The sequence below is a fragment of the Mycteria americana genome, chromosome 4 (assembly GCF_035582795.1).
Source record: "Mycteria americana isolate JAX WOST 10 ecotype Jacksonville Zoo and Gardens chromosome 4, USCA_MyAme_1.0, whole genome shotgun sequence".
Classification (NCBI taxonomy): Eukaryota; Metazoa; Chordata; class Aves; order Ciconiiformes; family Ciconiidae; genus Mycteria; species Mycteria americana.
This window is the reverse complement of record NC_134368.1, coordinates 49,107,565-49,135,452: the sequence shown is the minus strand read 5'-3', so window position 1 is coordinate 49,135,452 and position 27,888 is coordinate 49,107,565. Positions and strand designations below refer to the sequence as shown.

General features: G+C 37.9%; 1 protein-coding gene across 1 annotated transcript; it reads right to left on the bottom strand.

The window, feature by feature from the left end:
- Positions 1–2,781: 2,781 nt before the first annotated feature.
- ASIC5 (acid sensing ion channel subunit family member 5) lies at positions 2,782–19,757 on the bottom strand. The gene is made up of 10 exons (XM_075499256.1): positions 19,718–19,757; positions 15,804–16,110; positions 13,607–13,838; positions 12,353–12,472; positions 11,211–11,360; positions 10,480–10,627; positions 8,809–8,865; positions 6,499–6,667; positions 3,604–3,695; positions 2,782–2,981 (listed from the first exon to the last, which is right to left on the bottom strand). The coding sequence occupies exons 1-10, from the start codon at positions 19,755–19,757 to the stop codon at positions 2,782–2,784; spliced, it is 1,515 nt and encodes a 504-aa protein (XP_075355371.1).
- Positions 19,758–27,888: the final 8,131 nt, after the last annotated feature.

The window sequence follows — 27,888 nt, the reverse complement described above, 5'->3', positions numbered from 1 at the left end:
TACATCAAAATACAAAAGCACCCTTACTTCTGCTCTGCTGCACAGCACACTTGCTATATTTAGCTGTGCTGGGGAATCAATTGCTTTATATAATCTCATCACAAGCCATTGCTGAAAAAAACCCATCTGAGTCTGTCGCTTGACCTTGGGCAAAACACCAGTCTTTGTGCTTTCTTCAGCGCTCCTTCTGCCACATGTTAGAAGAATCTGTAACCAAGCAGTGATTTCGGCTGTCCTTGTCCAAAGTCAGTGGAGTAAGCAAAAGTCATTTTAGTCTGGTTAAACTAAGCAAAGATGCAAGTACCTTCCCTTTCTGAAAACTGGCTTTTTTTTGCTGATTCTTTAGCATGTTTTGTGCTACGTTTCACTTGAACTTTTGGAACAGCAGAAACAATACCGATTTTCTTTTGTTTAGTCCTTACAATACTATTTTTCTTTTATTTAGCCCTTGTTAGTAGAAGCAAACAAAAAAATAATTGTGATTGATAGCTACAAAACACTTTGATCTCTGAAATACAAGGTGTGCTAGATCACTATGTTTAATCTTTCCCCTGGTTTTCTTTTTATCCAGAAGCCAGATAATACCTGATTCCTACTTTCAAAAACATAATTTCTTCTGGCTCAAGAATTCCACAGCTGCAAACTGTTTGAGGCTGGGAGAAATCTTCAGAGAAATATTGCAGTATGTTTGGTCTGTTCTTTCCATTCTTCCTCTCCATTGGCCAATGCACACCTCAGACAGTGGGGTTAGATAGACCTTTTTGTATGGCCGCTGTTCCAAGTGTGCGTGTGCTGGGTAGTAGTGAGGGGGGAAAGTCCCGGCAGAAATGGCCGATAAAAAAGAACGGAGCAAAAAATCTTTAAGTTAACCTTAAGGTCTCTCAAGCCTCTAGTTACTGAGGAGTAAAGTCAAGGCATCTCTTTCTAGGAAACAAAAACATTCCCTGTATTTCCTGAGTTGCTTATCCTAGGGCTTACGTTGAAGGGAACCTGTTGCCAGTGATGGTCAAATGGTAGCATTTACGTTACTTTATATCTAACCTTAAGGACTTGGCTGCTTAGTAAGCACACTTACTACTTTCTTTGTAGAAACTAATTTATTATTAGTCACTGAATTTGAGCAGATGGTATGGAAGAATAGTGTGAATTCTAGAGCATGGCTATGGCCGATTGCTCACCTGGAGTTTCAGGCGCAGCATTGACATTACTTAAGAGCGCAGAGGCATGCTCCTGGGCAGTCTGAGGGTTGCAGAGCCCAGGCACCGACTGGGGAACAGTGGTTCAGAAGGTATAATGTTGTAGCCTTTGTGAGCTTTCTAATGTAAAAACGTTTAGATTAGCAAAATCTGTACGGTGCTAGTCGGAAGTCTAGACAACTGTCTGTAAGTTTTCAAATAAACAGTTACCTATTGCTATTACATATCGTTAATCAAATAGAAGCCAATGCTTCAAATCAGGATAATCCTTTATCATCTAGTCTTAAAATTAGTCTTTGGTGCACCTTTTACAAGACTGTTTTGTGTCTACCTCTCCTAAAGGGTTTCCATCCAGGCTCTGTTTGGCACCTCCAAATGCATCAAAAGCTCTGATTGATAGACTCTGGCAGGAGGCTTGGGCAAGCATGGATTTGTTCAGAACTGTATTCAGGGACATGTTTTAGAGAAAGAAATGTATTAAAGATACACTGTATAATTTCATTGTATAAAGTGAAATTATCGTATCCTATCAGCTCTCGTATTTTAAAATGATTATGCTGTTTACTAAGATGTTGTACTTAAAAAGAACATAACACCCCCCTCCAGTGCACACTTCTTGTTCTATGAGCTTTAGTGTGTGTGTGTGTCGGGGGGAAGAGGGTCTATTTACACTACACTATTACACATCTTTGGAAGTTTATTTAATCACTGAAGTCTTCTCTAAAAACATAAGACTCTAAACCACTACTGCTCCATAGGCCCACACAGACATAGGAAAGCACAGAAGCTTTTCTGAACACTTTTAAAGGAATAAATGTTCAGGAAGCCTGATTCAGCAGCAAAGCCACAAAATTCTTACTCTCACTGATTTTTAGTAAGACTTAGGTGAAGCCTTAGTCTTTATTATCATTTTTCATCACATTAAATGCTGAGCTTGGCCTATGTTTGCCCACTTGCCATCCACTCAGATGCCCTATGGTTCTCTATAGTAGTTGGCAGACTCATGAGATTTTTTTTTTTTTTTTGATGCATTTCAGACAAACAGATAATACACTGTAGAAGCACACTCCTAATTCTGATAGGCAAAGCTATGATATCCTTCACTGGAACATGTAACAGTGGTAACCTACTAGCAAAGACTTTGTCATTAATAAGGAATCTGCTTTTTCAGCATAGCAATGCTCCACCTTTGTGGTGGTTAAGAATCTTGTGTGTATTAATTTGGCTGTGTGTTAATATTATTTCTCATTCAAAATACAGAAGATAAAAACTGGGTCAGAAATGCTAAATTGCATTGTATGTCAGTATCACTTGCTATGCTATTTAAAAAAATTGGTAATTCTTTAAAAAAAATTTTAGGTAAAGATTACATAGATTACATTTTTCTTTACATGAGACAGAAAGTGAGACTTCCCAAAGTTCACTCTTTAAAGTTATTTAGCACAGTTAAATAGTTCTAGACAATAAAAGAAGCAGGAAGAATAAGGAGTGCAAGGAAGGGAGCAATGCAAAATATTAGTCTCCTTTGTATCTTAAAAAGGAAGGGAAGTTGCAGAAACAATTAGTTTTGTGCTTCTACAAGCCACTAACATTCTTGTATTCCCTTCTTTTTTTCCTTGTGTGTCGGTTGGTTCTGGGATGGATTGTTCCATTCAGGCATTTCAGGAGCTTTCAATAGAAGAAAGATGCACATCCAACAGAAGTTAGTAAAAATATACTCGAGCAGTTCTATGATTGTAATCATACTGGCACCACAAAACAATCCAAGCTGGCCACCTACATCAGCTGTAATAGAAGGAAATAAACATATGTCATCCTAAGCATTTGGTTTAGTCTAGCAAGCAAACAAAACCCTGCCGGGTTCAAGTGTTAAATAAATTCAATATACATAATCCATCACTTTAAGAAAACAGAATTAATATTCTTAAGAATGTTTATTGGAGAAGACTAATGTCTTTCTTAAGATTCTAAATAAAGCAAGTACAACACAACACATCCTACTGTGAAACAGATACTTAAAATATTTCCTACGTCTATGCCTTTTTAACCATTCTGTTGCTTCTCCTCTCCCCTCCAAATCCCATAAACTTCACTATTCTTACAGTCCTGTGTGTGATATAGCCGTGTGATATAAGCACACTAGTGCCAAACTTAATTCTTACTCTCAGCTGCTGTCCATACTGCAGGTTCTTTAATGGAATGACAGGAGACAGTATCAAAAATGACCATGAGGCAGACATGATTATTACAATTATAATATAAAAGGTATTGCTTTTTGTTTAGAAGCCTACATAGGCTATGACTCAGGAGGGGAGAGAATAAAAACCAGGTTGGTTTGTGTGTTTTGGGTTTTTTTTTTTAGATTAATTATTAATCAGCAATAAATAAATATTAAACACTCACTTACCAAGCAACTCAGATACAGTCAAGGCCTTCTGCTGCTGTGTTATTTTGTAGCTCAGATCATGATACTTAATGTCAATACGCACAAGGTTCTGCCTAATGACAAATACATATGGTATTACTTGAGACAGTCAGGAGTGCTGTTCATCTTTACCAGCATTTATCAGCATGGACCGAGTTCAGGGAGAGCGATGGTGTCTTGTAAGGAACAATTAGATGAGTGTTACCAAAATGAGTTAGGTCACTGAAGGAAAAAAAAAAGTGTCCTAATAACAATAGTTATAACAGGAGCTTATCAGAGGAGTAGATTGTCAGGCTATGTTGAGAAAGTAACTAGATCTGTACTGTGAGATAGACTCGTGCTTTTTAAGGGTCACAGAGATAAGCTTGAGTGGAAGTGTCAAGCATCCTGACCTACAGCGGATACAGTGCTTGGAAGCGTAGCCTACCACTCTTGGTTATGTGCAACTGCATATTTAATTGTGCTTATTTCAATGAGCATGTTTGTGCAGAAGAGCCCTTGTCCTATACTCGGATGTTTACTTCTATCCTCTGCTAATAGCCTCGCTTACCTAATTATATTCTTGCCTACTGCAAAAGTGGAAGAGTAGGTGAATCTCAGTTGGAGCAAGACCTGTAGAATGATTCAGTGTGAGTAAAGAGCTCATCTTTATGATATCATGTCTACAGAAAGATTCTGCCTAATTCCTAAATAGAATATAAACATTACAGTTGTGGAGTAAAACAGACACAAAAACTGATTGCACACATAATGCTGTGACCTTTAAGAATAAAAGTAGCGATTATTCTTCAGAAGTGTGAACAGCTACAGATTTTTGGGTTGACAGTGATAATGAGCATTAACAATCATTAACAATATTCATGAAAATAAAGTATTTGCTATACAAAATAATCACTTTATCTCTTTAGGTGATAATTCTAAAACTCAAGTAGCACTGAGTAATAAAAATAATCTTATTCTCATAGCTTTCATTAGTAAGACTTCCTACCATTGTCATGGAGTTGCTAGCAGAACTATCCAATAAATATTTAACTTTTCCCTTCTTATATCTTCAGAAATCAATAGATCTCTATGTTTTATAGTTCAGAATATGTACTCGTTAATATGTGGGCAGGATTCCTATTGGTTAAGGCTTGGTAACAGGGGAATGTTCTGTATTTTCACTTGCTTAATTAAATAATTACTGGGTTGCGCATGATGTTTACAGACAATAAAATAATCAACAAAGATAAAATGTCCTCAAAGGATTAATATCTTTTGCATATAACAACAGGTTTAACTTTCATAATCTTCATTGGGGACAGACATTTTAATAGGGCCTATAGTGATAGGACAAGGGGTAATGGTTTTACACTTAAAAGAGGGTAGATTCAGACTAGATATAAGGAAGAAATTTTTTACGATGAGGGTGGTGAAACACTGGAACAGGTTGCCCAGAGAGGTGGTAAATGCCCCATCCCTGGAAACATTCAAGGTCAGGTTGGACGGGGCTCTGAGCAACCTGATCTAGTTAAAGATGTCCCTGCTCTTGCAGGGGGGTTGGATTACGTGACCTGTAAAGGCCCCTTCCAACCCAAAGCATTCTATCATTCATATAGTTCCTGTTCACGTATAAACATATGCAAGCATTTGCAGACTGATGGCTTCAAAAGTAAGAAAACTGAAGTCACTGAAACAATGAAATACTCATAGATATTTCATTAGCCAAATTTTCTACAGTTCTTTATAAACATATTTTGATTTTGTGGATACTATGAGTTCATGTAGCACCTGTCAATACTTATTTGTACTGCTGACATCTACGTCTGTGAGCAAGAGGCAATTCAGTCTATAAAACTGTGTTAAATGGTCTTTGACAACTAGATTTTATCTTTCTAGCAAAAAAATCTGGAAATCATTCTATTTTTGGATATATAATGCTTGTGTTTGCAAGGAAATCTGGCATCAATTTATTATATTGTAACAGTAAGGCACATATGTCTATTAAAGCATAAGCACATATGTATCTCTTCTATGAATTTAAAAGTATGCAGATTATGTCAGCTCAGTGCTACTACTAAGCGACACAGCTCTATGCATAACATAAGTTCTAATACCATTTCCTGGATAAAAGGTGTAGTCAGTACTGCTGAGACATGCTTTCACACTAGAAGGTCTCTTCTTTTGGGTTAGACCTACTTTCCTTTGCTGTGTAGCGTTTTCAGTCACACAGATAGAACCATGGTATTTGACTCTCCTGCTACCTCCTGAGAATTAATATTATACCAAATATTTTCTGAATAACTTTTATAATATAAATGGTATTAGTGAATTCTACTAACAATAGAAAAGATTATTAAATTTGTGACACTATTGCTACAATAAAACCTAGCTCTTCAGTGCTTATGAAGCTTCCTTTGGGAATGGGTTGAGAGAAAGGAGAACAACTTTACACAGCATCTGTTTAGATTGCTCATTGACTTCAGTTGTAGAAGGATGAAGATTTGTCTTCTCTATTGGATGGATTGCTCACATGGATTGTGGGTAGGTTTGATAACCCTGCCCTTTCTTTATTCTTACTTGCCAAAGTGATCAAAAAACTTTGTTACAAGAGATCAATGACACAGAAGGTAATTGAGGACATTACTTTTTAATTGCAGTATCTATTTTATGTTATCCACAAGTCTTAGATGTATCTAAGTATATTTTATATATATATGAATCTGTATAAATCTTAACCAGTTTTGTCTAAGAGATTATTTTATCTCACAGACAACATTATTTATAACATATGTAAGAATATCTTTTTAAAAGGTCATATTTACATCATACTCTCTGTTAGCACACTTAAAAATAATTGATAATTTCTTTACTAGGCAACGTGTTGAGCAAGATTACCTGATGTATTCTGGGCTTTTCTTCAGTTTTGCAGAAAAGTATTTTATGGCTTTTTCTCCTCCAAAACTTGAATAGGTGACAGTGGTAGGATAATCAGTTTCTTCACATGGGGCAGGGCAAGTGGAATTGTGGGTTCCTGCTGTACATAATCCTTTTATCTCTATATCATCTGAAATTTCAGGATAAAGAATTTACATATTTCTAAAAAATCACACACTTCAAAAACTTTTTTTAAAACTTACAAAACTACTTTTAACTGACTTTGGTAAATGTATGGGTTAGTTATACTGAGAAAAGTGGATACTTACCAGTTTTAAAAGAACAAATAAGTATTTGTAACTGGCATTTGGGAAACTGGAGCACAGTAATAAGGGCTGAGATTTTTTTGGTCATTTTTTCCAAAGAAATTCAGCACCTGTAAGTCTTTCTGCCTTCATTGGGGCTTCATGTGCTTGCTATTTCTCATCCACAGTTAAACAGTAGGACAACAGAAGACTTTCCATGTTCTGTGCTAGCTTTCTGATTACACACTTAGCTATATAATCCTTGGTCTTGATGCCTTGACGTCTACCTAGCTCATTTCAGTGCACAGAAACAGCTTCCAGAGCAATGCCAGTTGTAGTTTATTATCATCTGATAGCTACATAAAAATCTTGGTAAGCTAAGTTAACTTTACCTTAACCCCTGCCTGCCATTTGATAATTGGGCTTAAGACAGCTAAGAGGGCTTAGGGACAGCTTTGTTTCTTCAAATACCAAAGAGAAGTCACAAAATTCTGCAGGTCTGGCTGCTCATGAAAGTGGGGAGCCATCCCTCTGACAAGGTTCTAACAGAAATAAATCATTATAGAAAGCTGGGAAAGCCGGAGAAAATTAATGTAGAAGAAAAATGGTAAGACATAAATAGTTCATAAAGCATAAACCATCCCCAAAGCCATCTGGTACTCTGAGATGAGTACCATAACCTCCTGCTTGTCATGCTCTATTTGTCCTGGTGTGGTGGTGGCCATTGTGTCTGTTCCCTCTGCGTGTGGGCTTCTCGCTTTTGCAAACTGCAGGGGAGGAGATATCTCAGCCTGTTAGTTGATGATTTGAGGTACTCTCCAGGGACGCTGGGGTTGTGGATTTCATTCTGGATAGCCTGCCTTTAGCGTTCCTAAAATAAATGCTCTCACCAACGGTAGGTCCCACAGATACTGGATCAGTCTGCTGTCATTTGAGATTTTGTTATCAGATGTCTAACCTCTCCTGCACTGTAAAAGGAGACTTAGCACCTAACTTGGAGTCCTGGGGACCAGGCACCTACAAGCCAGGTCCACCATGTACAGTACAGTGATGCCAGTTCCTTCTGGGGTCCAGCTCTAAATCCTACCCATCCTTGATAGGACTTAGGGGTCATTTTTGTTTATTGCCCAGTGGTTTCTTTGAAACTTGGTCACAGAATATCCATTAAGTAAAATAAAATACGTATTTCCACCATGACAGGCTATCAAAGATCATGATTATATAAGAATGTGAACTTAGTGGAATCTATTTCAAAAGAGCCACAGGAAATAGTCATTGTTCATAGTAGTACATCTTTCCTGAATGTTGCACACACCTAATCAAAATACAAATAAACCCCCTCTGAGGCCTTCCAAAACTTGTTAATCTACTTGGTATCTTAATCATCATTGCTTTGGGAAGGGAGAGTCACATTACATAGCAGAATCCAAAACAATTAAAAAGGAGGCTTTCTAAAGTTCATGAGAAGTTACTTCTCAGATTGCCATTTGCGGTATTTTCCAGAAAGTCTGTTCTAGTGACTTACAAATTTCATATCTACTGCATGCAGATTATTTGCTTACGGAAATTAATTGCATTTGGAGCACTTTGAAAATACATAATTCATTTGACTTTTGAGAAGAGAAAACCTTAAAGTCCAGTGATTTTGAATTATATTTTCTGTCAGTTAGCAAACCTGTTATTACTGTGCTGTTCCCTTTTCTGTCACAAACAAAAAGCATACAACATTGGAGCTACAAGGATGATACCATGAAGATGCAAAGATGCAAGCCAGAGGCTTGATAACTGAAAACAGATTAATTGAACATTCTTCCATTTTAAACCATTTCTGATTACTAAAATGAATTCTTGTGTTTTTTTTAATTGGCATCTATTTAATGCTCTGTCTGGTCTCTATTTTCAGAATATTAAATGAACTGGGATGCCCTCCATTTCAGTACTACTTTCAGTATTTTGTTTTAACTGATAGATACTGCCTACTATTTGGAATTGGCTTAGAAAATACTAATATGGAGTTATTACTTACAGATTGCTGGATAAACACAATTGTAAAACTTCAGCAAATCACATTCTGTTCCATTTCCTTAAAAATAAACAACAAATGTTAGGAACATCAATTAACAATCTAACCCTTAGCTCTATTTGTACTAAACTGAAATGTAAGGTCATCAAAGCCTGCTCACCACTTCATGTTTATCATTATACAACTGAGAAATCAGTTCAGTTGGGCACAGTGCAGTTACCAACACCAAAAGGGGTACGTAGTGAAAAGGGACAACAGACCAAGCCAGGAGGCTTGCTGTTGGAGCAAACATCTTTATTATCTGTGCAAGCCAGAACTGCCTTTAAGCTTGTGGCTCACTCTTTGTGTTAGCTTGCTAAAGCCAAGAATTTCTGTTTTTTCCTAGTGGAAATGAAAAAACAAAGTAGGGTAGATGGGATATATGATGACACTCCATGTATTTCAGCAAAAGTTTTGAGCTTCATGCAAGAGTTGTTTGGAGACCTAAGGGGTAAGACAGCACCCTGAGCTAACAGCAAAATTTTCACGTTTCAGATGGTCTCAGTTTCACCCCAATTTTTTCCCTTGCATGGAAATATTACTTAGCAGTTTAGCACACAGTTAAAGAAGGCATTGCCCTCCTTTATCTAACTGTCACTGTATAAAGCTCTCACCCTGGGTTTGGGAGACCTAGAGCTAATTTCCTTCTCAAACCCCTTTCCATGAGAGTTTCCAGGAGATTGCCAACCTCCTTTCCAAGAGGTTGTCAAACAAACAGGCTAGAGATTACTCATTAATGGGTCTCCCTTAGTGAAACCATTCTACCTTGCTTGGGATATTTAAAAACACATTGAGTCAGAAAGTGCAGGTGTGACAGTGGCTTTCTTGCCCACTAATTGTGAAAAAAAGAGCTGTGAGAGCAGAGATTTGGGTTCCAGCTCTTGCTTCAGATAGAGGTGACAGTATTATCTTTACTTCTAATGCTGGGAGGTGGGAGACTGGTCAGGGCTCAGTGTTACTGCTTTGCATTTCTAGAGTGATTAGGATGCCTGGATCCTTGAGGGGAGTATTACAGCATACACCCGTACTCTGCATTTCGGGCTGATTAGATGGCTCCATGCAGCCTTTTGGCTTTTGCAGAGCCTTCTTCTGGTGCCAGAAGTCTTTCCAGAGACTTTCCAGTCTGGTGCCAGAGTCTGGTGCCAGACTGTTTCCAGGGACTTTCCAGTCTGGTGCCAGAGTCTGGTGCCAGACTCTTTCCACAGTTCATGTGGGGGACCTCGGTTTCTGTCTTCAAACAATCAGGTCTGCTGGGGCTGCTAAACCTGCAAAGTAGGTTTTCTGTGGTACGTGCGAAAATCTATGACTCCTTATGGATTTAGTTCCAGCTCTTTAGTAAGTCAGGTTGAAGACTACAGACTTGTCTCACAGCCCTGAGGCATAATCTTTTCTTTCACGTTTTTTGGTCCATATCCTAAGAATAGCCAATGACCCAGATGCTAGGTCTAGAGCTGACCAAATATATTGCTTGTTTTCTCTGGATTTAAAAAAAAAAGACAATTTTATATAACTTTAATTAATCCCAGCTGTAGATATCCCTCAAGCATGTGCCCCATCTCCTTTGCTGTTCAATAACAGGTGAGCTCTCCTAGCCAGATGATCAGTGTATGGTATGATGCTATTCCTGAGAAATACCTGGAAGAATGAATGGCAAACAGCCACACCAGTCCTGTATGTACCGGGCTTTGCATTCCTGCAAACATCCATTAGTACTATAAATCTTGTGGTACTGAAGCTTTATATCAGGCTTGCACTCTCCCCATGGGTATTCTTGGATAATTGACTGTAGGGTAATAATAACAGAAGATATAAATTTTTTGTCTCTGTTTTAAATTTAGATATTCTTTTCTGACATTTTAACGTGCTGAAGGAAGCCTGTTGAAGACATAAGCAGTAACATTGTGATTTAATTGGAGGCAATTACAGTCCGTGCTTTTGGGATTATAAAATCATCTCCTCTCTCTAACAGCAAAAGTAGGACCTGATCAGACAGCCTTGCACAGAAGGGAAGTCCACTCCACTGGGATTCCACTAGGAATCTGAGACAACCTTAATGGTAACAGAATGTGTTGATGGGGAAATGCTGTCATGTCCTTGTATCATTATATGTCAGCGAGACTGTCATAGAAAGAGACTGTCACTGGAAAGAAAGGCTGACTGTCATAGATACAGATTATGAAGACCAATGACAACCCCCTCCAAAATAGCAGTAATTTTGTTTGTGTCTGGAGGAAATGTTCTTTTTAGGAGTCACTTTGTCATGATAAATATTTTAACTTCAGAAATGTCTGATTCATTGTCACGCTTCAGAAGAGAATTAGAGACAGTAAAGACCAATATTTCCACTTGATGGACAAAGTCCTTACCTTCAGCTGGCGGATTGAGACCTGTGCATGCATGCCGACCGGTGTTAATAAACCTAAACCATCAAAGCGTGGAAGCTCTTTGGGTGAATGGATAACAAAAGTTATACCAGCATCAGTATAACCAAGAGCAGGTTCATCAGTGAATTGTTCCTGATACAAAACAATTATTTAAAATAGTTTTGGCTTTGCTTACCATTTGAAGCTTTAGCTATATTTAAAATGGTACTATGCTTTTTTATTTGGTCTTGTATCTCTAGTCACATTTTTGGCAATTTACAGAAAAGTATAGAAGCAAACTGACTTGAATTTCCTTTGTTGATTACTTCTGTGGGTTTCCTTCCAGTTACTATAAACTTTCAGGTTTTTTATTCCTTCTGTCATCTCCCAGTTTCAAAAGCAAGAAGGCATAGATGAACATTTACTCATAACTTTGATATTCATTCATTTTACTTGCAACTACCCATCACATTTCAGCAAACTTTCCATTACCCCCTCCAGAACCTGTCACTCCTGTCTCATAATTCCTAGAGAACAAAAGTGAATGTCTAAGTCATTTATCACAGTGGATTTTAGTTTTCTTCCCTGATCTCACAAGGTGATATTCCCTGAGTTTTCTGGGTTTTGTTGGTCAAAGACAATTCTAATAAGGTCGGAGACTATTTACAGTGCAAAGACCAGATCTTAGCTGCATTGAGCACTTACAGCTGCTGCTGCTGCAACTAAAATTCAGTACTGCTTAGAAATTGGCACCATGTGACCTTCTCTACTGGGCCTTTTATTAAAACGAAATGATGTTATCCTGAAGTGCTTGCATAAAAATATATTACTGCTCTGATGACATGCTTCAATTGTAGGTGAACTGTGTATATATACATATATATGCTCACTCGCAACTTTCAGAACCATTTAGCTGGGGACAGAGTCCATAATAATTCTGACTTTTAAAATCTGTATTAGACCTTTCCTTTAAAACACCCTCTCACTCAGAAATAGTCTTGATACAGAATTTTGTGCATGAAATTCTGAAAGTCTGTGTAAAACCAACCAACCAAAAAACCAAAACCAAACCCAAAACAAAACACCTCTGCTCATCTATAAGTTATTACATGATTTGTGGTTTATAATCATTAGGATAGCTGTACCTGTTGGACATCAAAAAGCAAATGTAAGCCTCTTCCAGACAAACTCACTCTTCTTGCTGGAAGATCATTGTGATTAAAAGTAAAGCAGTTTCCATATTCAGTGAAAACATGTTCAAAATCCTTCAATAAAGGAAAATAAGGAAGAGTAAAATGAAAGAAAGATCACTTGAAGTTTCTTTAGTGAATTACAATGCAAAAGATGGACTACTGGGGTTGTGGGGTTTTTTTCCCCCAAAGGCAGTACTAAATATTACAATCAGAAAAGTGGTAATTGATGGAAATATTCAAAAGGATTTCATCCCTTTCTATAGAAAATGAAGCTTGTGGAGAAATTTCACATTGTTTATTAATACCTATGAGCTGCTCGGAATCATTTAATGAGGTTCTGTTGTTTTTCTATACCTGTTACATTATATAGAAATTATATATTCAAGACCAACTTGTTTAATTTTTCCAGTAGATGTTTAGTGAAGACTGTTTCAAAACTGAATGTCGTGTTACATATGAAAGTACAATATTTGCATTTTTTCCCAAAGCCACCTCATCATTTAACATGACTGCATCTCATTGCTTTAGTTTTAGTTATTAGCCCTAGTGTCTTTCAGTTAAGAGAATTCTCCAATGCCTAATTTTAGAAGCTACAGCATATCTAAAGGTTAGATTAATCTGGAAGAATATAGGCCTGACTTTTCTGTTCATGTTTTCTGTTTAAGTCGGGAATTGCTCTATGGAAGAATCGACATAAAAATGGGACCATCATATTCTTTGGCTGTTGTCCAAAATTCCCAGAGATGGGCTATTTTCACCTCATTATTTAAAATTCCTGTGGACTCTGCATATAGTCACCCTGGCTGTCTATATTCTTGACCTCAAGAACAAAACTACGCAATCATGTCATGCAAAAAACTCCGTTCAAACTGACCTTCGTTATAGGCCATTTATGGAAAAGGTTGTTAGATACAGCCTGGAGGTATGACAGCTTTCAAAGGCTGCTATCTGTGCAGAAGTGGCACTAGGCAGAGAGCAATTTAGACTGAAATCCCATTTTACAGCTCAGGGAGTCCAGCAGGCTCTGCGGTCAGTGGGAGAACTGGGGTCCTCGGTGATTTAGAGCAGGACTTTTTTTTTCTCCATTGGCTGACTGTAAAGGGAAAACAGGGGGAGTAGCTGGCAAGCTAGATGTCTCAAGCTGAGTGGTAAGACTACATCCCCTTCCCCTCCATGCTACTGTTTTAGTAAAATAAACATATTTACCTGTGGGTAACATGGCTTTCCAAAAAATTCACATTCTAGCAATGTGCTGCTGTTCAGATAAAACCCGTTTTTCCTTGTAAACTCTTTGATACTGAAGTTCTGATTCGCAAGAAGGAAATCTTTTAGCTCTTGAGAATATTTATCTTCCATAGCAAATTTACGGAGAACTCCAGACACAATGTTCCAAATTAAAAAAATTACTTTGAGGTTGCTTACTGCATAAGCTTGAAACCTGTCAGTGGGAAGGAGAAAGAATTGCTTGGAATTCTGCAGAGTTATGGGACTGATCTCAGGGCTTCTCTTGCCAAATCTGTGACACGATTTGTTGTCTGCCCGCAAACTATAAGTGATTCTTGCCCACCACATTGCACTTTAATCCCTGCAACATGAATAAACAATATAGTCTCCATTTCTAGGAAGGTATTTTCCATGTCTGAAAACAGAAAATGGACTCCTTCCCATGGCTATTCTGGTCTAGTCATATTGGAAACATTTCTGTTGTGTGTGGTTGTTTATTAAAAAGATAAAAACCAAAAACCCCGAGTAGATTAGCCATCTGCATAAGCCAACAACCAGATTTGTACTGATGATGACAAGCTGAACAATGGCATTTACATGCGAGAAACTAGCTGGGAGGAGCTGTTCCTTTCAAAAAAGCTGTCTTCCATCATTTAGAAAACTGATTTCTAAGTGCATTTGCAGTAATCTCATATACCTGCTTTACTAAGGCACTACGCCCCAGTGTAGAGACAGTCTACCTTCCCATGAGCTCTGTGGCTGGTGACACAGTGGTATAAACCAAGGATGATCCTTAGTCCTAGAATCCACTCGAAAAATCTCAAAAACATGATGAGGCGTTGGAGGTGCTTTCCTGATGTACAGCACTGAAGTCCTTTATTGAAGTAAAGTAAGGGTTTACAGAACAGTTATAAGTTTGGAAACAGAATAAACACAAATGAAACTACAATACCATGTTCTTTAGAATTGCCATTTTATGTAATCCTGTTTTTAAAAACATACCAATATATTTGTATAATAGATCTTAATGCCCCAACTTAAGGAAGATTGGTAGGAACAACTCTTCACAACTGAATTTGAGTCAAAAAATAAAGACAAAAGTAGATCTGTGCCTCTTTGTGCTGCCAACAAAAAAACTGGTGACTAAAAACAGGAGGGAAGGATAAGCACAGCATGAACAACAGATGGATGTGGCAGCAAACTGTCACTTAGGCGGACAACTGCCATGCTCAATAGCTGACTATTTACTTAAAATGCGCTGCCGCTATAGTTATAAGAAGTGAGGCATTTTTATAAATAGACAGCCCACTGTAATGAAGAGGGACTTCTGTCCACAGTGCCTGTTGTGCAGTATAACCCAGGATGGCTTTATGCAGGGCAATGGGAAAGAGGCATCGTGAGGCAGAACGGCTCCAGATATTTGAGCCTTGGACTTCTGGCAGATTCTGCCAGCAAAAGGTAGAAGATAAGAAAACTTACAATTCTTGAGGAAACAATGTGGGTAAACTTTCTGTGTTTCTAAAACTGCTCCTAAATTACGTATTTGCTCTAAAAATCAGGCCGTGGGTTTACTACATTATTTTCAAAGTGGCTGCATCTGAATCTTGGCCATTATCTTCAAATGTAGAAATCTGTAGTGAAGCTCCTGCTTAGATACATGACTTCCAAACAATCCAAATGCTTCCCTCCTGCAAATCCCACTGACATCAGCTGGAACCATAAAGGCTGAGCACCTCCGAAAAAAAAGTATCTACTTTGCCTAAGACTTCTACATTTGTATGATGTTTCTATTTGAATCTCTCTAATTGCAAATCTTGTCTTTTATTTTTAACTTGGATGTGACTGATGACTGTCCCGTAGTTGCACCGTAGAAGCAACACTCATACCTGGAAGAACAACACCAGAGATGTTTTTCTACTCCAACTTATGTTTTGAAACTTAAAAATCTGTAGTGCAATTGTTCCTCTGAAGGGAGGGAAAGATTAAAAAAACAACCTCCCTTCCTTGATTCTCATATTTTCCTCTTCATTTAAATCTCATGTGGTGGTATGGAGGACACACCCCTTAGAGCCATATTTTCCTTGTTTTATGTGATTTGTTCAAGCAAGTTGTGGAACCTGACTGCTTTCAGATAAAGAGGTGTTGCCTCTCAAGAGCAAATAACAAACATAACTTTTACCTGTTCAAGTTGCAAATAGTCACAGCAGGGAATTTGACATTTTCCACATACTGAACTACCACTGTAGTTGTGGTTGGCCAGCTGAAGTAGTAGATGAAGCGACTGCAGATTTGCCAAATAACAATGGCAAGACAGCCCACGACTACTAACAGCCACAGCACTTTGCGAGTCTTGCTCTGCGTTTGAACAATATTATGCACTCCATGGAATGAAGTGGATGAAGCAAACTCCTGATGATACTTCCTTCTGTCTTCCAAATGTGGCAGCAGTTTCTTTATTAAGTACAGTCGTATCTTTTCCAATATTCCTTAATACGGAACAAAGTGAAAACACATTTTTAAAATTAGCATTTAAATGGCACTTAAGAAAGGAAACCACGTAATTTTGGTATTGGAAAGGAGTAGTAAAATTCCTCTTTAATTGTAAATTCTCTCTTTAAGTAGTGAACTTGCTTCTAGGTTGGAAGAGTTGTGTGCTAACATGAGCTCAGCGCTGCCTGAGAACAGACTATATCTTGCAATATTTTAAGAACACAATTTTTTAAGCACATTAATATAAAAGAGTAGTTCCACTTCTGTGGAAAAGATTGGATTTTGACATACCTCAGTGATCTGAAACCACAGGTTGCTGTGAACGTACTGTAAAAAGCTAAGCATCTGATTTTTACATAAACATCCCATTAAAGCTCTGGTCCTTCATACCTGCTCTGAGAAATAAGGTAAAAAGGAAATGATATGGAATAATATGAAAGGGATTTTCACGCTTTCACTATTAAAAGTTTCTGGATAAAACTTGAAAGGTTACAGGTTCAAAAGGAAATTTATCTTTCTTTTAGGTTCGTACTTGTCTGATTCCATAACTTTGAAACAGGAATGTTTTTAGTTTTCATTTACCCCATGTTTTCTACAAACTGATGTTAAAAAAACTAAACCAAACCATTTTAAAATCTAAGTTTAAGAGCTATAACAGCAATGAATATAATCAATACCTGGAAATGTAGTTATTTTCTTATGCTTGTTGCTAAATGATCTTTTGAGCATGGATTTGAACAGAATGTTCTCTCTCAAAACATCCAAATGAGGGAAACTTAATAAGACCTTTCCTGTATCTAGTCATAATTGGACCAGTGTCTTTGCAAAGTGCTTCATTTACAGATTGTTATCTGTTACTTTACTCTGTCATTAAGAAAGTCCATAAGAACAGTAAATCAAAGAAAGTTTGTGAGACAATAATAATTAGGATCTGAAAATATATTATTTAGATCAGTGTTTAACAGCAATTAAATGTTTCCCTAATTCTGTTTTTTAACCAAAAATTAAATTTAGTAGTGTGGCATGCGTGGTAGGAAGAGAATATACCCTTTATGAGACTGATTTACTTGAGGCTGTTACAGTTGGGCAAAGGAACAAAGAGATGTAAGAGTCATCTGCCAAAGCTATCGCAACCACATCAGCACTCTGGGATGTTGCTTTGGTCTCTGCACAGTCTCTGGACCGTGATAAGGAAATCCCAGATGCTGCTGGATTTCAAAATATTTCTGAAGGGAAAAAAATTTCTTTATGTTGTTCTTTAAAGATCTATGTAAGAACTTTGATCAATAGTGCTATAATTTACTGTGACCCCTTTTTATCATCAAACAGTTTTCTACTGGAAAACTGTTCAAAAGTTTCTCTCCTAGCTCTAGTGACTATTTGATCCCACTGCAAAGCTCTTCAGCCATGTGTGCTTTTGTGCATCGCACTGGAACGGAGTGGATTTCTGGTTTTGCTGTAGGCTTCTCACTCACCAGTGCATGTGCAGTGGGACAAGCACTTTGCGCGTTCCCTGAATAACAGCAGAGCAAAGTACATTCCTAGCGTCTGTCTGTATCTGCTGCCCATAGACTCCGACAAGAGACCACAAGCAGGTCAGAAACTTTTCTCCAGGGAAAGTGCTGTGCGTGTTTGTTCCTCCTATACACACTGTGCTAGGTGAGAGAATGATAGCATATCCCTACATAAAAGTCCATTGCCATCCAAAACCACTAGTTAGCTTAATCAGCAGAAGTGTAACTTAGAAACTATGCAAATATGTAACTAAACTGTATTTCAGCTCTTGTGCATAGCTACTACAGTAAGTATACGTGATGTTTTATCTGATTGCGAAAGTTTTGCTGTTAATGCATAAGATTAGCCAATATCATACTGCTGCTTTCATTACTGTCTTTCACCAGAGGAATTAGCACTACTAGTTGAGTGCCTTTAAGTATCCTTACTCTACTTTCATATTTCATTAGAAAATGCTATAATTTAAAAAAAAGAACAGAGAGAAAAAAGATTGTTAACTACTCTATGTAGGGTCCAGTGGTAAATTTCTAGTATGAAATTTCTCGCATGTGGTGGATTGGAAAATAGTATGAAATGTGTAAATTGGGACTAGCCATTTATTTTGGGATTTGGTCTGTTTATGAAGAATAGGTACATTCCAGTGATATATAATTAATAAAAGAATGGTTATTCCAGGTCTCAGGTAATGAATAATAAAATAATACACCTCAATAATGTGTGGGTGTGAGATTATAAATGATTAACCCTTCATCCTGTGCTGTGCAAAACTTAGGCTGTGTGTGTCTGGACTAAGGTTGTGTAACTAACACAGCTGAACTAGCTGTATGTGAGTTCGAGTATCCAAGCTGCTGCTAAATAGACAGTAAGGTCTTGCAAGACCTTAGACATATTAGACAATAAGGTCTTGAGAGCGCTATGTTCTTTTAATAGCAATACAAAGTACATTTAATGTAGGCACTACAATAAAAAATATTTTTGTCAAAGATGTGAATAAACCCAATATTTATAGAAGATCCAAAGAGTAGAGGATGGATAAGTCAAAAAGCAAGGAGGTAACTAAATGAGAGGAATCCAGGTCCAGGAGCAAACCACATGTTTGGAGCCAAATATAGAACATGCATGTAAGAACTAGTAAGGTAGCTCATACATTCAGGATGGGCTGCAGATGCTTTGTCTCAGGAAACACTGATTACTGGAGAGGCCCTGAGAACCATCATGGTTAGTCAGGTAAACCTGATTTTCCAATCAATGTTGTTAAAGAAGAAATGGCTTCCCTGCATGTATAACCAGGGATACATGGCCAGGGACATACTATTGTGAGCTTATATAAAAACATATATAAAAACTTCAGAAATTCACAGTATCTTTAATGTTAACACTGTAAATTGAATTTAAAAGGGTTTTTAACTTCAGTCAGCAGGTAACTGATCACAATCTATAGCTATTTGTATAGGGAACTGATAGGTAATAATAAAAAGTTCTTTGATCTAGTGGGGAAAAAGATGTAACAGGACCCAGTGGGAAGAACTGGAAGCTAAGCTCTTGCATAGCAGAAATAAGGTATAACATTTTTATTTTTGTATTCCCAATGTTTAATTGTGATTGGATTTTCACTAATGAACATATTAAAAAAAGAATGGCTTTTTAAAAGATAGCTCATCTTCAGCCAGAGTTCTTACCTGGAAGGATTTATTTCAGGAAGATTATATGTGGCCTCCGTGCAAGGGTTAGTTAGCCTAGATAGATTTGTGATTTCCTCTTTGCCTTAATCTAAAAATCATTAAAGTATGGTATCATTCAGAGAAGTAATTGCCTAGTTAAAACTGTGTTAGCTTTATTCTAAATGCATAAAGGACCCATAGCTAGAGACTTTTCCTCACTTCTTAAGTAAATGTATGGTTTTTTTTCTACAAGCTTTTTTCATCTCTCCCTTCTTTATATCTTGAAAATGTACATTACTGCTATTTTTGGACAAGGTTACAAGAGAAAGGAGACAGATTTTCTCATTTTGGTTGTCAGTCCTGAAAAAAACCTACCAAAATGTAACAAAACTCTTGGTAAAGCACTCTAATATGTCTAGTCACATACCTTTAGGATCCGATTGAATGAATCTCCCAAGCTGGTCCATGAGGCTGTGCTTATTTCAGTAAGGAAGGAATGGATAACAAGCTGCCTTATCACTGTGATCATTGCCGGCTAATGGCTTTTATAGAAAACTAAATGGGAGGTGATACTTGATGACACATAACGCTGGGCAATTTACCTGCCGGGGTTGCTATGTTTTACCTTTAAATAACATGGTCTGCAACGTAAAAGAGAAGATTATTTTTATGACAGGATCAGATGTACATATCTATATACATTTCAAGTACATATTATACTAATAGTAGTACAAGTGTAGGCTTGTCTTGTATGTTGCAACACCTTGCAAATTTCTTTCATATTTTTTCCTTTTATTTTAGAAAGACCAATTATCTTCACTAAAATACTCTGCTGTTCAGAACTGAATAGATTCTTCCTAAGTAGATAAGGAGCCCTTCCTGCTCTGGAGGGCAATAAATGTCTGCCACTAGGTTCTCAGCAGCAGCAGGATGCAGTTCATCCACGCTTTGAACAGCTGTCTTCATAACCAGCTCCAGATTTCATGTTCTTGTGGGCTTTAGCAAAAATGAGCTATTATTCCTGAGAACTAACCCTGTGGGCGAGGATGAAAACGCATGCAGAGTCAATCATTCCAGTAACTCCTTATGAAAAAGGACAGAGACTGCTTTTGTGTTAGATGTGTGGCATGATCTTGTTTGAAATTTGTTTCAAGGAAATAACTGAGCATCTAATAAAAGGCAATAAAAAGTACTAGAAAATTCAGACCTGGGATGTGCTTGATTAATGCTTTAGGAAATAACAAACACACACACACACACACACATTCCCTCTCTCATCTGCAGGGGATGGGAACGGCTGCTGCTTCTTTCATTCACTCTCTTAGTAATGGTCCAGTTGATTGCCCACAGTGTTCTTGGGTTATCAGGTGAATTAGTTCGGCCCCTCAGTGCCTCACCGTCTAGTTGTTTGCCGACTGTTTTCTGGCCGTGTTGTTCAAGCTATGAGCTGCAAGGTAAAGCACTGATCTCCATTTAGTCATTCCTGTGTGACAAACAGAAGACTTCTGTACTCGGCTTCTTGGAAATCCCAGCTCCACTTGTCATTTTTGCCTCACCGATGAAGCTCTCTGCTGGGGCAAGCTTTGTACAGCACTTGCGTTCGCTCAAGCAGTGAAGTGCTTAACAGTAAACTGTTTTTCAACATCCTTATGTAGCTCAACCACATCTAATGTGCTGCTGAGCAGTTATTTGCAGATCCGTTAAGTCCTATTAATGCAAACCACTCTAATTCACAGAACCCAGACAACGCCTCTTGCTTGAGTTGCTTGAGTTCTTAAAGCAAATTATGTTGGTCTTTTATACCGCTATGTGCATACGATTAAGAAGTCCAAACTCTAAGTTGCTCTCTACACAGCAAATATGATTCATCTTACTGTTTTGGTTTTTTTTTTAATTCTGTGAGTTTATGTCTTACAAAGAGTCTTTGTGCTTATGTAATACTGTAGATGAACATGGCTTGTGTTCTCTTGTTGTGTTTTACAAAAGAAATTAATTTTTAAAATTTTCCTTCTTTTATGGTTGTTTTACATTAATTTGTAAGAAAACACTAGGGGGCGAAGACCAACCGTCTTGTATTTGTTCCTCTTTCCCAAATGGCTTGCACAAATAGCTTTCAGATTATAAATTGGTCACAGGGAGCTTGGTTCGTCCGCTCACTCCTTGCAGTGTGTATCTGGTTATCTAAACAGCACATTCCCTGATACTTAATGCAGTAAAGGTTAGGAAAACTGACTGATGACAGAGGTGGTCACGATTTTTTGTATTCATACATATTGTAAATTTTGTACTCAAATTGTTATTTGAAGTCAGTCCTCAGTGCTGTTCAGTTCTTCTCTTATGGTGCTAAATTTAAAAAAAAATGCTGCAGTAAGCATAACTACATAGCTATTTGCTGAGCAAATAGATAATGTGTTTCTGATAAAGTTATTTCTTTACACCCTAGTTGCAGCAAAATGTCTTGTAGGAATTATTAAGGGCTGCTGAGAGAAAATATATACATACACACACACAAATATGTATTCGGTGCATATTTAGCTTTCACTGGACAATTTTTTTTTTTCCAGAAAATGTCAAAAGTGTTTCCTTCCAACTTCTGTTTCATTGCATAAGGCTCTGTAAGGGCTTTATCAACATTAATGCTTCTTACGTTTTGCTTAGTTCTCTTTTTTAATAGAAGCAGCTCAAATATTATCTCCTTTTAAGACAGAGCAAGTAATGCATTTGCTAATATAGCAGATTGCAAATATTTATACTCAATTCATACCAAAAATATTAGCAAAAAAGGAAAAACAGAGCAGAAGAAAAGGAAGTGACCACCATCTGGACTGTTATAATGCATTGTCATTGCCATTTCATGGCAAATGCTGGGATATGTGGAAAATGGTAACTAATTGTATATGCAAGCATCTGTCCTGCTCCTTCCTTCAAAGCAGGTATGCCAGTGGATTCAGCAATGGAGTGGGGGGCTGCAGAAGAAGGGGCTCAAAGAGAGTTTGAGGACTCATTGGGTGTCTCTCTGCATTGAGGCGGAATCAGCTATGACTGGAGAAATTATAAGCTCTCATAAATATTTTCCAGTGCTCTACAGATACTAGAAATTATTTTTTGTTTTCTGATGTCTGTGTTATCTTGCCATAATTTAAACTGGTTACTCCTTTTCCCATCCCCTTGTATATGGAAAATGGTTTATTACTCTTCCCTTTAAAGGAAAGGTATTTATCACTTTTCCCCCACAATCTTCTCTTAGTTATACAGGTCAAGTATAATTCTTTCCACCTCTCTTAATGGGCCATATTTTCTACATCAAACATTCATTGTTCTTGCCATTGTCTTCTGAGCCCTTTCCTTGCTGGATGGAAAGGAGGGTTTCCATGCCATGTAGAAAGTTTCAATTTAAAATTTCCAGTGTAAAATTTGCTCTTTTCACAGTTTTGCCTTTTGTTGCTTAACATGTTATTTCTGAATAACTGAAACATCTAGATAATTTCTAAAGAATTTCTTATTTGCTAGTTTGGTTACCACAGCTGAAGTTCAAAAGTGCTACTCTTTGCATCACTGAAGCTGCACATTATTTATTTCAGTGCATTAAGATAATTTTGAATGCTAGCCCCCATCTGCCAGCATGCTGTTATACCTTCCAGGCTGTTCTCATTTGTCAGTTTAAGAAGTGTACGACCTATTCCGTCATCCAAGCCATTAATGATAATACTGCATAGCATCAGGTTAGCAAATTGTTACCAACGTTTGTCCTGAAGCAGCCCTTTGCACTTGCTAGCCAGCTGTACCATGGAGTAAACAGCAGCACGAACTGAGCCACATGGAGGCATGGGAGCAGCTTATGGCTCCAGGTTTTGACTTCACTGTACCTGACTGGTAACCAGGACTCAGGTGTTTAGGAAGGGGAAAACAGCAGCCTTCCTATACTAAAGAATTGCACCTTGCAGTGTGTGGCTGCAAGGCATTAAAAGAGGGTAGGTTTGCCTTGGGACAGCTCTGTGGCATGTGTTCAAGATATGTTGTTTTCCCTAAGTTTATAGTTTTGGCTGATCTTGATACATTTCAGTGATGAAGGGAGGAAGTATTGGCAGTAAACGTAGCAGTGAAAGAACATTTTCTCCATAGCTGGGAAACACCTATCAGTCAGAACATGAGGAAGATAAATTGTTCCTCTGGGACAATTGAGAGAGCAGGCTGCTTCACCGTCAGAGTACAGCTTGCAGACAACCCATGAAAGCACAATCGGCATGAGTGCTGTATATTTAAAAAGTACAGGTGTAGGAGGAACTGGTGGTAATTGAAGAAGACTTCCTTTTTAAGCACAGCTTGGGGCAAGAGATTTGGTACCAGTATTAACAGGGTCAGATACCGTGCAATGTGAAAGAAATTCTGCTGCATTCTGCTGAGCCACAAATGATAGACAGTGGGGGGAGATTGTGCTGGGACGTGTGAAATGTAAATGGAAGTTAAAGGTATGCTAGGAAGTGACAACATGGTTCTTTGTGTTTAAGAAGTAGAATAAATACAATATTTAAAAAAAAAATCTTCGCAGCACTATCTCTTCTCTTTGTTTGTAGTTTGCAAGACCTTGAGCTCTGTTCCTCCCCCAGGTACAAATGTCTGATTGGATTATTAATATTGCATCAACTTTAAGCTTGTTTGTTTTAGCCTTGAGTCACTAAATTTTATTTTTCTTAAAACCGACTGTTAATTTCAAATGCTAGTTAAATAGCAAGTTCAGTATCGAAAATCACAAAACACTCATATAAGCAGAAGACATGTTTTGGAGCCAAATTTATCTTCTCCTCTTCACCTTCCTTTTATGTGTGTCTATTCACCTGTCTCTCTCTTGTTACGTTATTAAATTGGCTGGGGAAGTGATTTTTGTTCAGTGCCTGTATAGCAGCCAGCACAGTGAGGTTCTAGCTTAGGCTACTGGGTGCTTCATCTGTGCAATTTGAGTGGCACCTTGTCAACCAAAACCTACCAGTAGCTGCTGTGCTGCATTTCACTATTATAGTTGTAGGTTTGTTGTCCAAGAGAGAAATTCTTTCATCACTATAATTTTATGGAACTAACAATGCTCACATCTATACATCGAAAAGATACTTGCCTTTTGAATGCTTCATCTCAAAAAGGTCACAAACGAATCTGCACAAGTGCAGAAAAGGGTGACTGGGACTGTAAAGGTATAGTACAGTTATTTCTCATAAGCTCATAAGCCATGACTTAGTAGCAAACAGAAATTAAAATTACTTGATTACTTAGCAGGAAGTTTGAAACTACCACAGGGAAATACCCTTTCACATGACATGCACTTCAGTTATGGAACTCATTGCTGCAGGCTGTGGAGTCACAGAAGAAGGGTTATTAAATGCAAGGACACAGGTATCTTAGGAAGTCCTGGACCGCCAACATTGGAAAGTTAGATGGATATACTGGGAAAATTACCTCACTGTTTGTTTGGTTTGTTTTTGTTTTTTTTTTGTTTTTTTTTAATGTTGATTGTTTGTTTTGTTCTAATAGCTCTTCCCAAGACATCTGCTACTTTCTACTACAAACTCTTCAGCATAGCATGACAGACTTGGACCTTTTATCCAACTCACTGCAGCCACTGTTACCTAGGTAGAAGCCATCTGTGCTAGATAACTCCTAGTCTGTAATTCTGGGACAACAGTGTTGGGAAGCTTCAAGCGTCACTTGTTGGTAGCCAGAAGGTCTCCAAGCTCTTTGTTCAAGTTAATGAACATTGGAAAAACAAATTGATCTGTGATGATTTTGTAATCAGAATGAGAGTTTGAGCAGAAGAATGGGTGACACTGTCCAAACCATTTGGGTGTGCATTTTGTCTTCTCCATAAGTGACTTCATGTAGGATAACTTGAGATTTGGCTTGGGTGAACAGGTCACTTCTAATTTAGTAGGAGAGAAGAGTCTTGTTGGATTCATGACAATACATAGGAGGTCATTCTTACTTACCTGTCTTCATCAGACTAACGTTTTAGACATAGACCCCCACACAATAAGAACATGCAGACTCTTGGCTCCAGCTGTGTCTACCAAATATGCTACAGGCCACTTTTGCCTTCCATCAAACCTCCCTTTGGCCAGGCTAGAGGGAGGCTCCCTTTTTGCCCATATGAATCACTTCTCTCAGTCCAAGTCAGTTCGGTTTGTCTCTGCTCTGCAACCCTGTTGCAGCCAAAATGAGCAAAGCTAGCCCAGCCACTCCATGTCAACCTGGGGAAGGGGAGGCAAACAGAAAGGGGAAGAAGGTGGATTAAGAAGGGTGCTTAACAATTCCCCTGCTTGGTTACGAAGGCCATGACAGTTCATTTGAAGGCCACAAAGTGCAGTTCTGGGAAGCTGTGGGTTTTTTTCTGCTCTGTTTAACAGTTTGTCTTGTATTCAGCCCAGTCACAAAACAGAACATTCTCACTGTCTGCTGAAGGTTAGAGTCCTCTGATATGTTTCTGGGATGAACAGAAGTCTTTCTGTCTGACTTTCATGCTTTAAAAGTAAATACACAAATAACTAAATAAAAGCTCAAGGGCACACACACACTCTTGGTTTTCATAGCCTTGCTCAGTCATCCACAGCACGAACCACAAGTTACGTGTGTGGTTATATCTGCTTCTATGTGGTTCTGAGTGTTCAGCATGAAAAAGGGAAATAATGGTGCATTTTGAGAAAAAAGTAATACCATCAATTAAAATTAAGGTTATGTTTTGCTTTCAGGTATATTCACACAGAAGAGCTTTTTTTCATCAAGACTCGTTTACGATTATGCTAGTATAAAGAGATGGCAAAGTAGCTGTAAAACCTCTGTCAGGGCATAAAGGCCACTCAAACGACTCAAAGAAAAATCAGGTCCCTACAGTGAGCCCCAAATTGGAGCAGCATGGCAGAAGCACATTTATTTCTAAGGGTGTCCGCAGCCACACCAGAGTTTAAGGCTCTGAGCTGATCCAAACCTGAGGGCTATTTTAATCTGTGCTATCATCTACACTGCCAACAGATAATTTCATAATCAGGTAGTACAAGTCACTTTTTAAAAAATTTTTTTAGTACCAAGTTCATTACACACTTGTGAAGCCTTACTGAGATTAGATGAGGGCAGCCTGTAAGATGAATGAATGATAGTTCTGTATTGTCTATGGTTTTATTTCAGGGGTTTTCAAGTCCTCATTAAGACCTCTTTTTCTGCTGATCCGGGATAGTTTGAAGTCTGTTGTAGTTGGAATGGTTAGACAGCAGAACTCAGCTAGCGTGAGATTAAACTTCCTTAAATGAATGGTTGCAAGGAGAGTATTATCCATAATATTACCCAGCTTTTCAGGAAATGGTCAGTCCACAGAGCTTGCCCTGGCGCGATACACAATGCAGGTAGGAGTTACCAACTTTAAGTGCCATGCTTGTTTCTGCTTCTCTCTATAAAACATGAATACAGTGGTCTCATTTTGTTTGCTTGTTTTTGAGGCAGGGCAGGGGAGAGGTAAGGCTTTTGCTCAAGAAGTTAACATGAAGCCACTTCAAACATTTCTAGTTTTCAAAGTGAAACATGGACTGTTAAATAACTGCAGAATCAGATCAGACTGATTGAACTTAAGCACATTTTAGATTGAACATTTATTTCAGTTGAGGTTCCCTAGGAGAGATAGAAAAGAGAGAGCAAATTATTTCTGGTTTGTGTGCAAAATCAGAGAGTTCATATACTTTGCCTGGTAAACATGGATTTGCATTTAATGCAAAGAATACAGTCTATAGTATTCACTCTACTAAGTATATACGAAATATACAGTATCTATTTTAGATGCTAAAAACATTTTTAAACAAATTTACTAGGTAGTCTTTTTTTCTTAAACGCATATTTGATTTTTGCTTCTCATAAAATTACAGAAATTGAGCTTACCATCTTCATTCTGCATTGTGTATGAAACTAATAGCTTACTTATTTTTAATTATCTCTGCCATGGAAAGGAATTGTTAAATTGTTGGGGCTTTTCTAGGACCTGAGTGAATATTTTGATAACAGTGTTTCATGTATTGACAGCACTGCAAAAAATATTTTTGTTTCTTATTTTAAATCAAAGCATGATGTTGTACAAACATGGTTAGAGGAATGTATTTTTGGCCCAATGTATTTTTGGCTTGAAACAAACTGCTCGTGTTTCTTTTTCCCAATGTCTTTGCAGTTTTCTGATGATTTGGAGAATCGTATTTTTGAATCCTCTCATGTGTATCATAAGGTTCTTGGTTGCTAGTGAAATACAAGAGGAACTGATGGAAAGGCCTTGGTGATAAAGGACTCAGAGACACTTGGGAATGTTCTCTCAGCAGGAGGGTCCTGGAAATAGCCAAGCTTTCTAAATGCACCAGCACAAGAGGGTTTAACAGGAGAAAGTGAACATCAAGCAAGAGCGATGAGTAGTGGATGTGTTTCATTTGGATTGTCAAGTTTCACAAGTGTTACTAGGCTGGTGGTTTTTAGGATGCAGGTGCTTTGGGACCAATCAGCTATAAGGTCCCTAAACAGAAAGTTTGAACATGTTGGAAATACTGGAAATAACTTTCTAAATCATTGTAGTCTGGCTGATTTTAT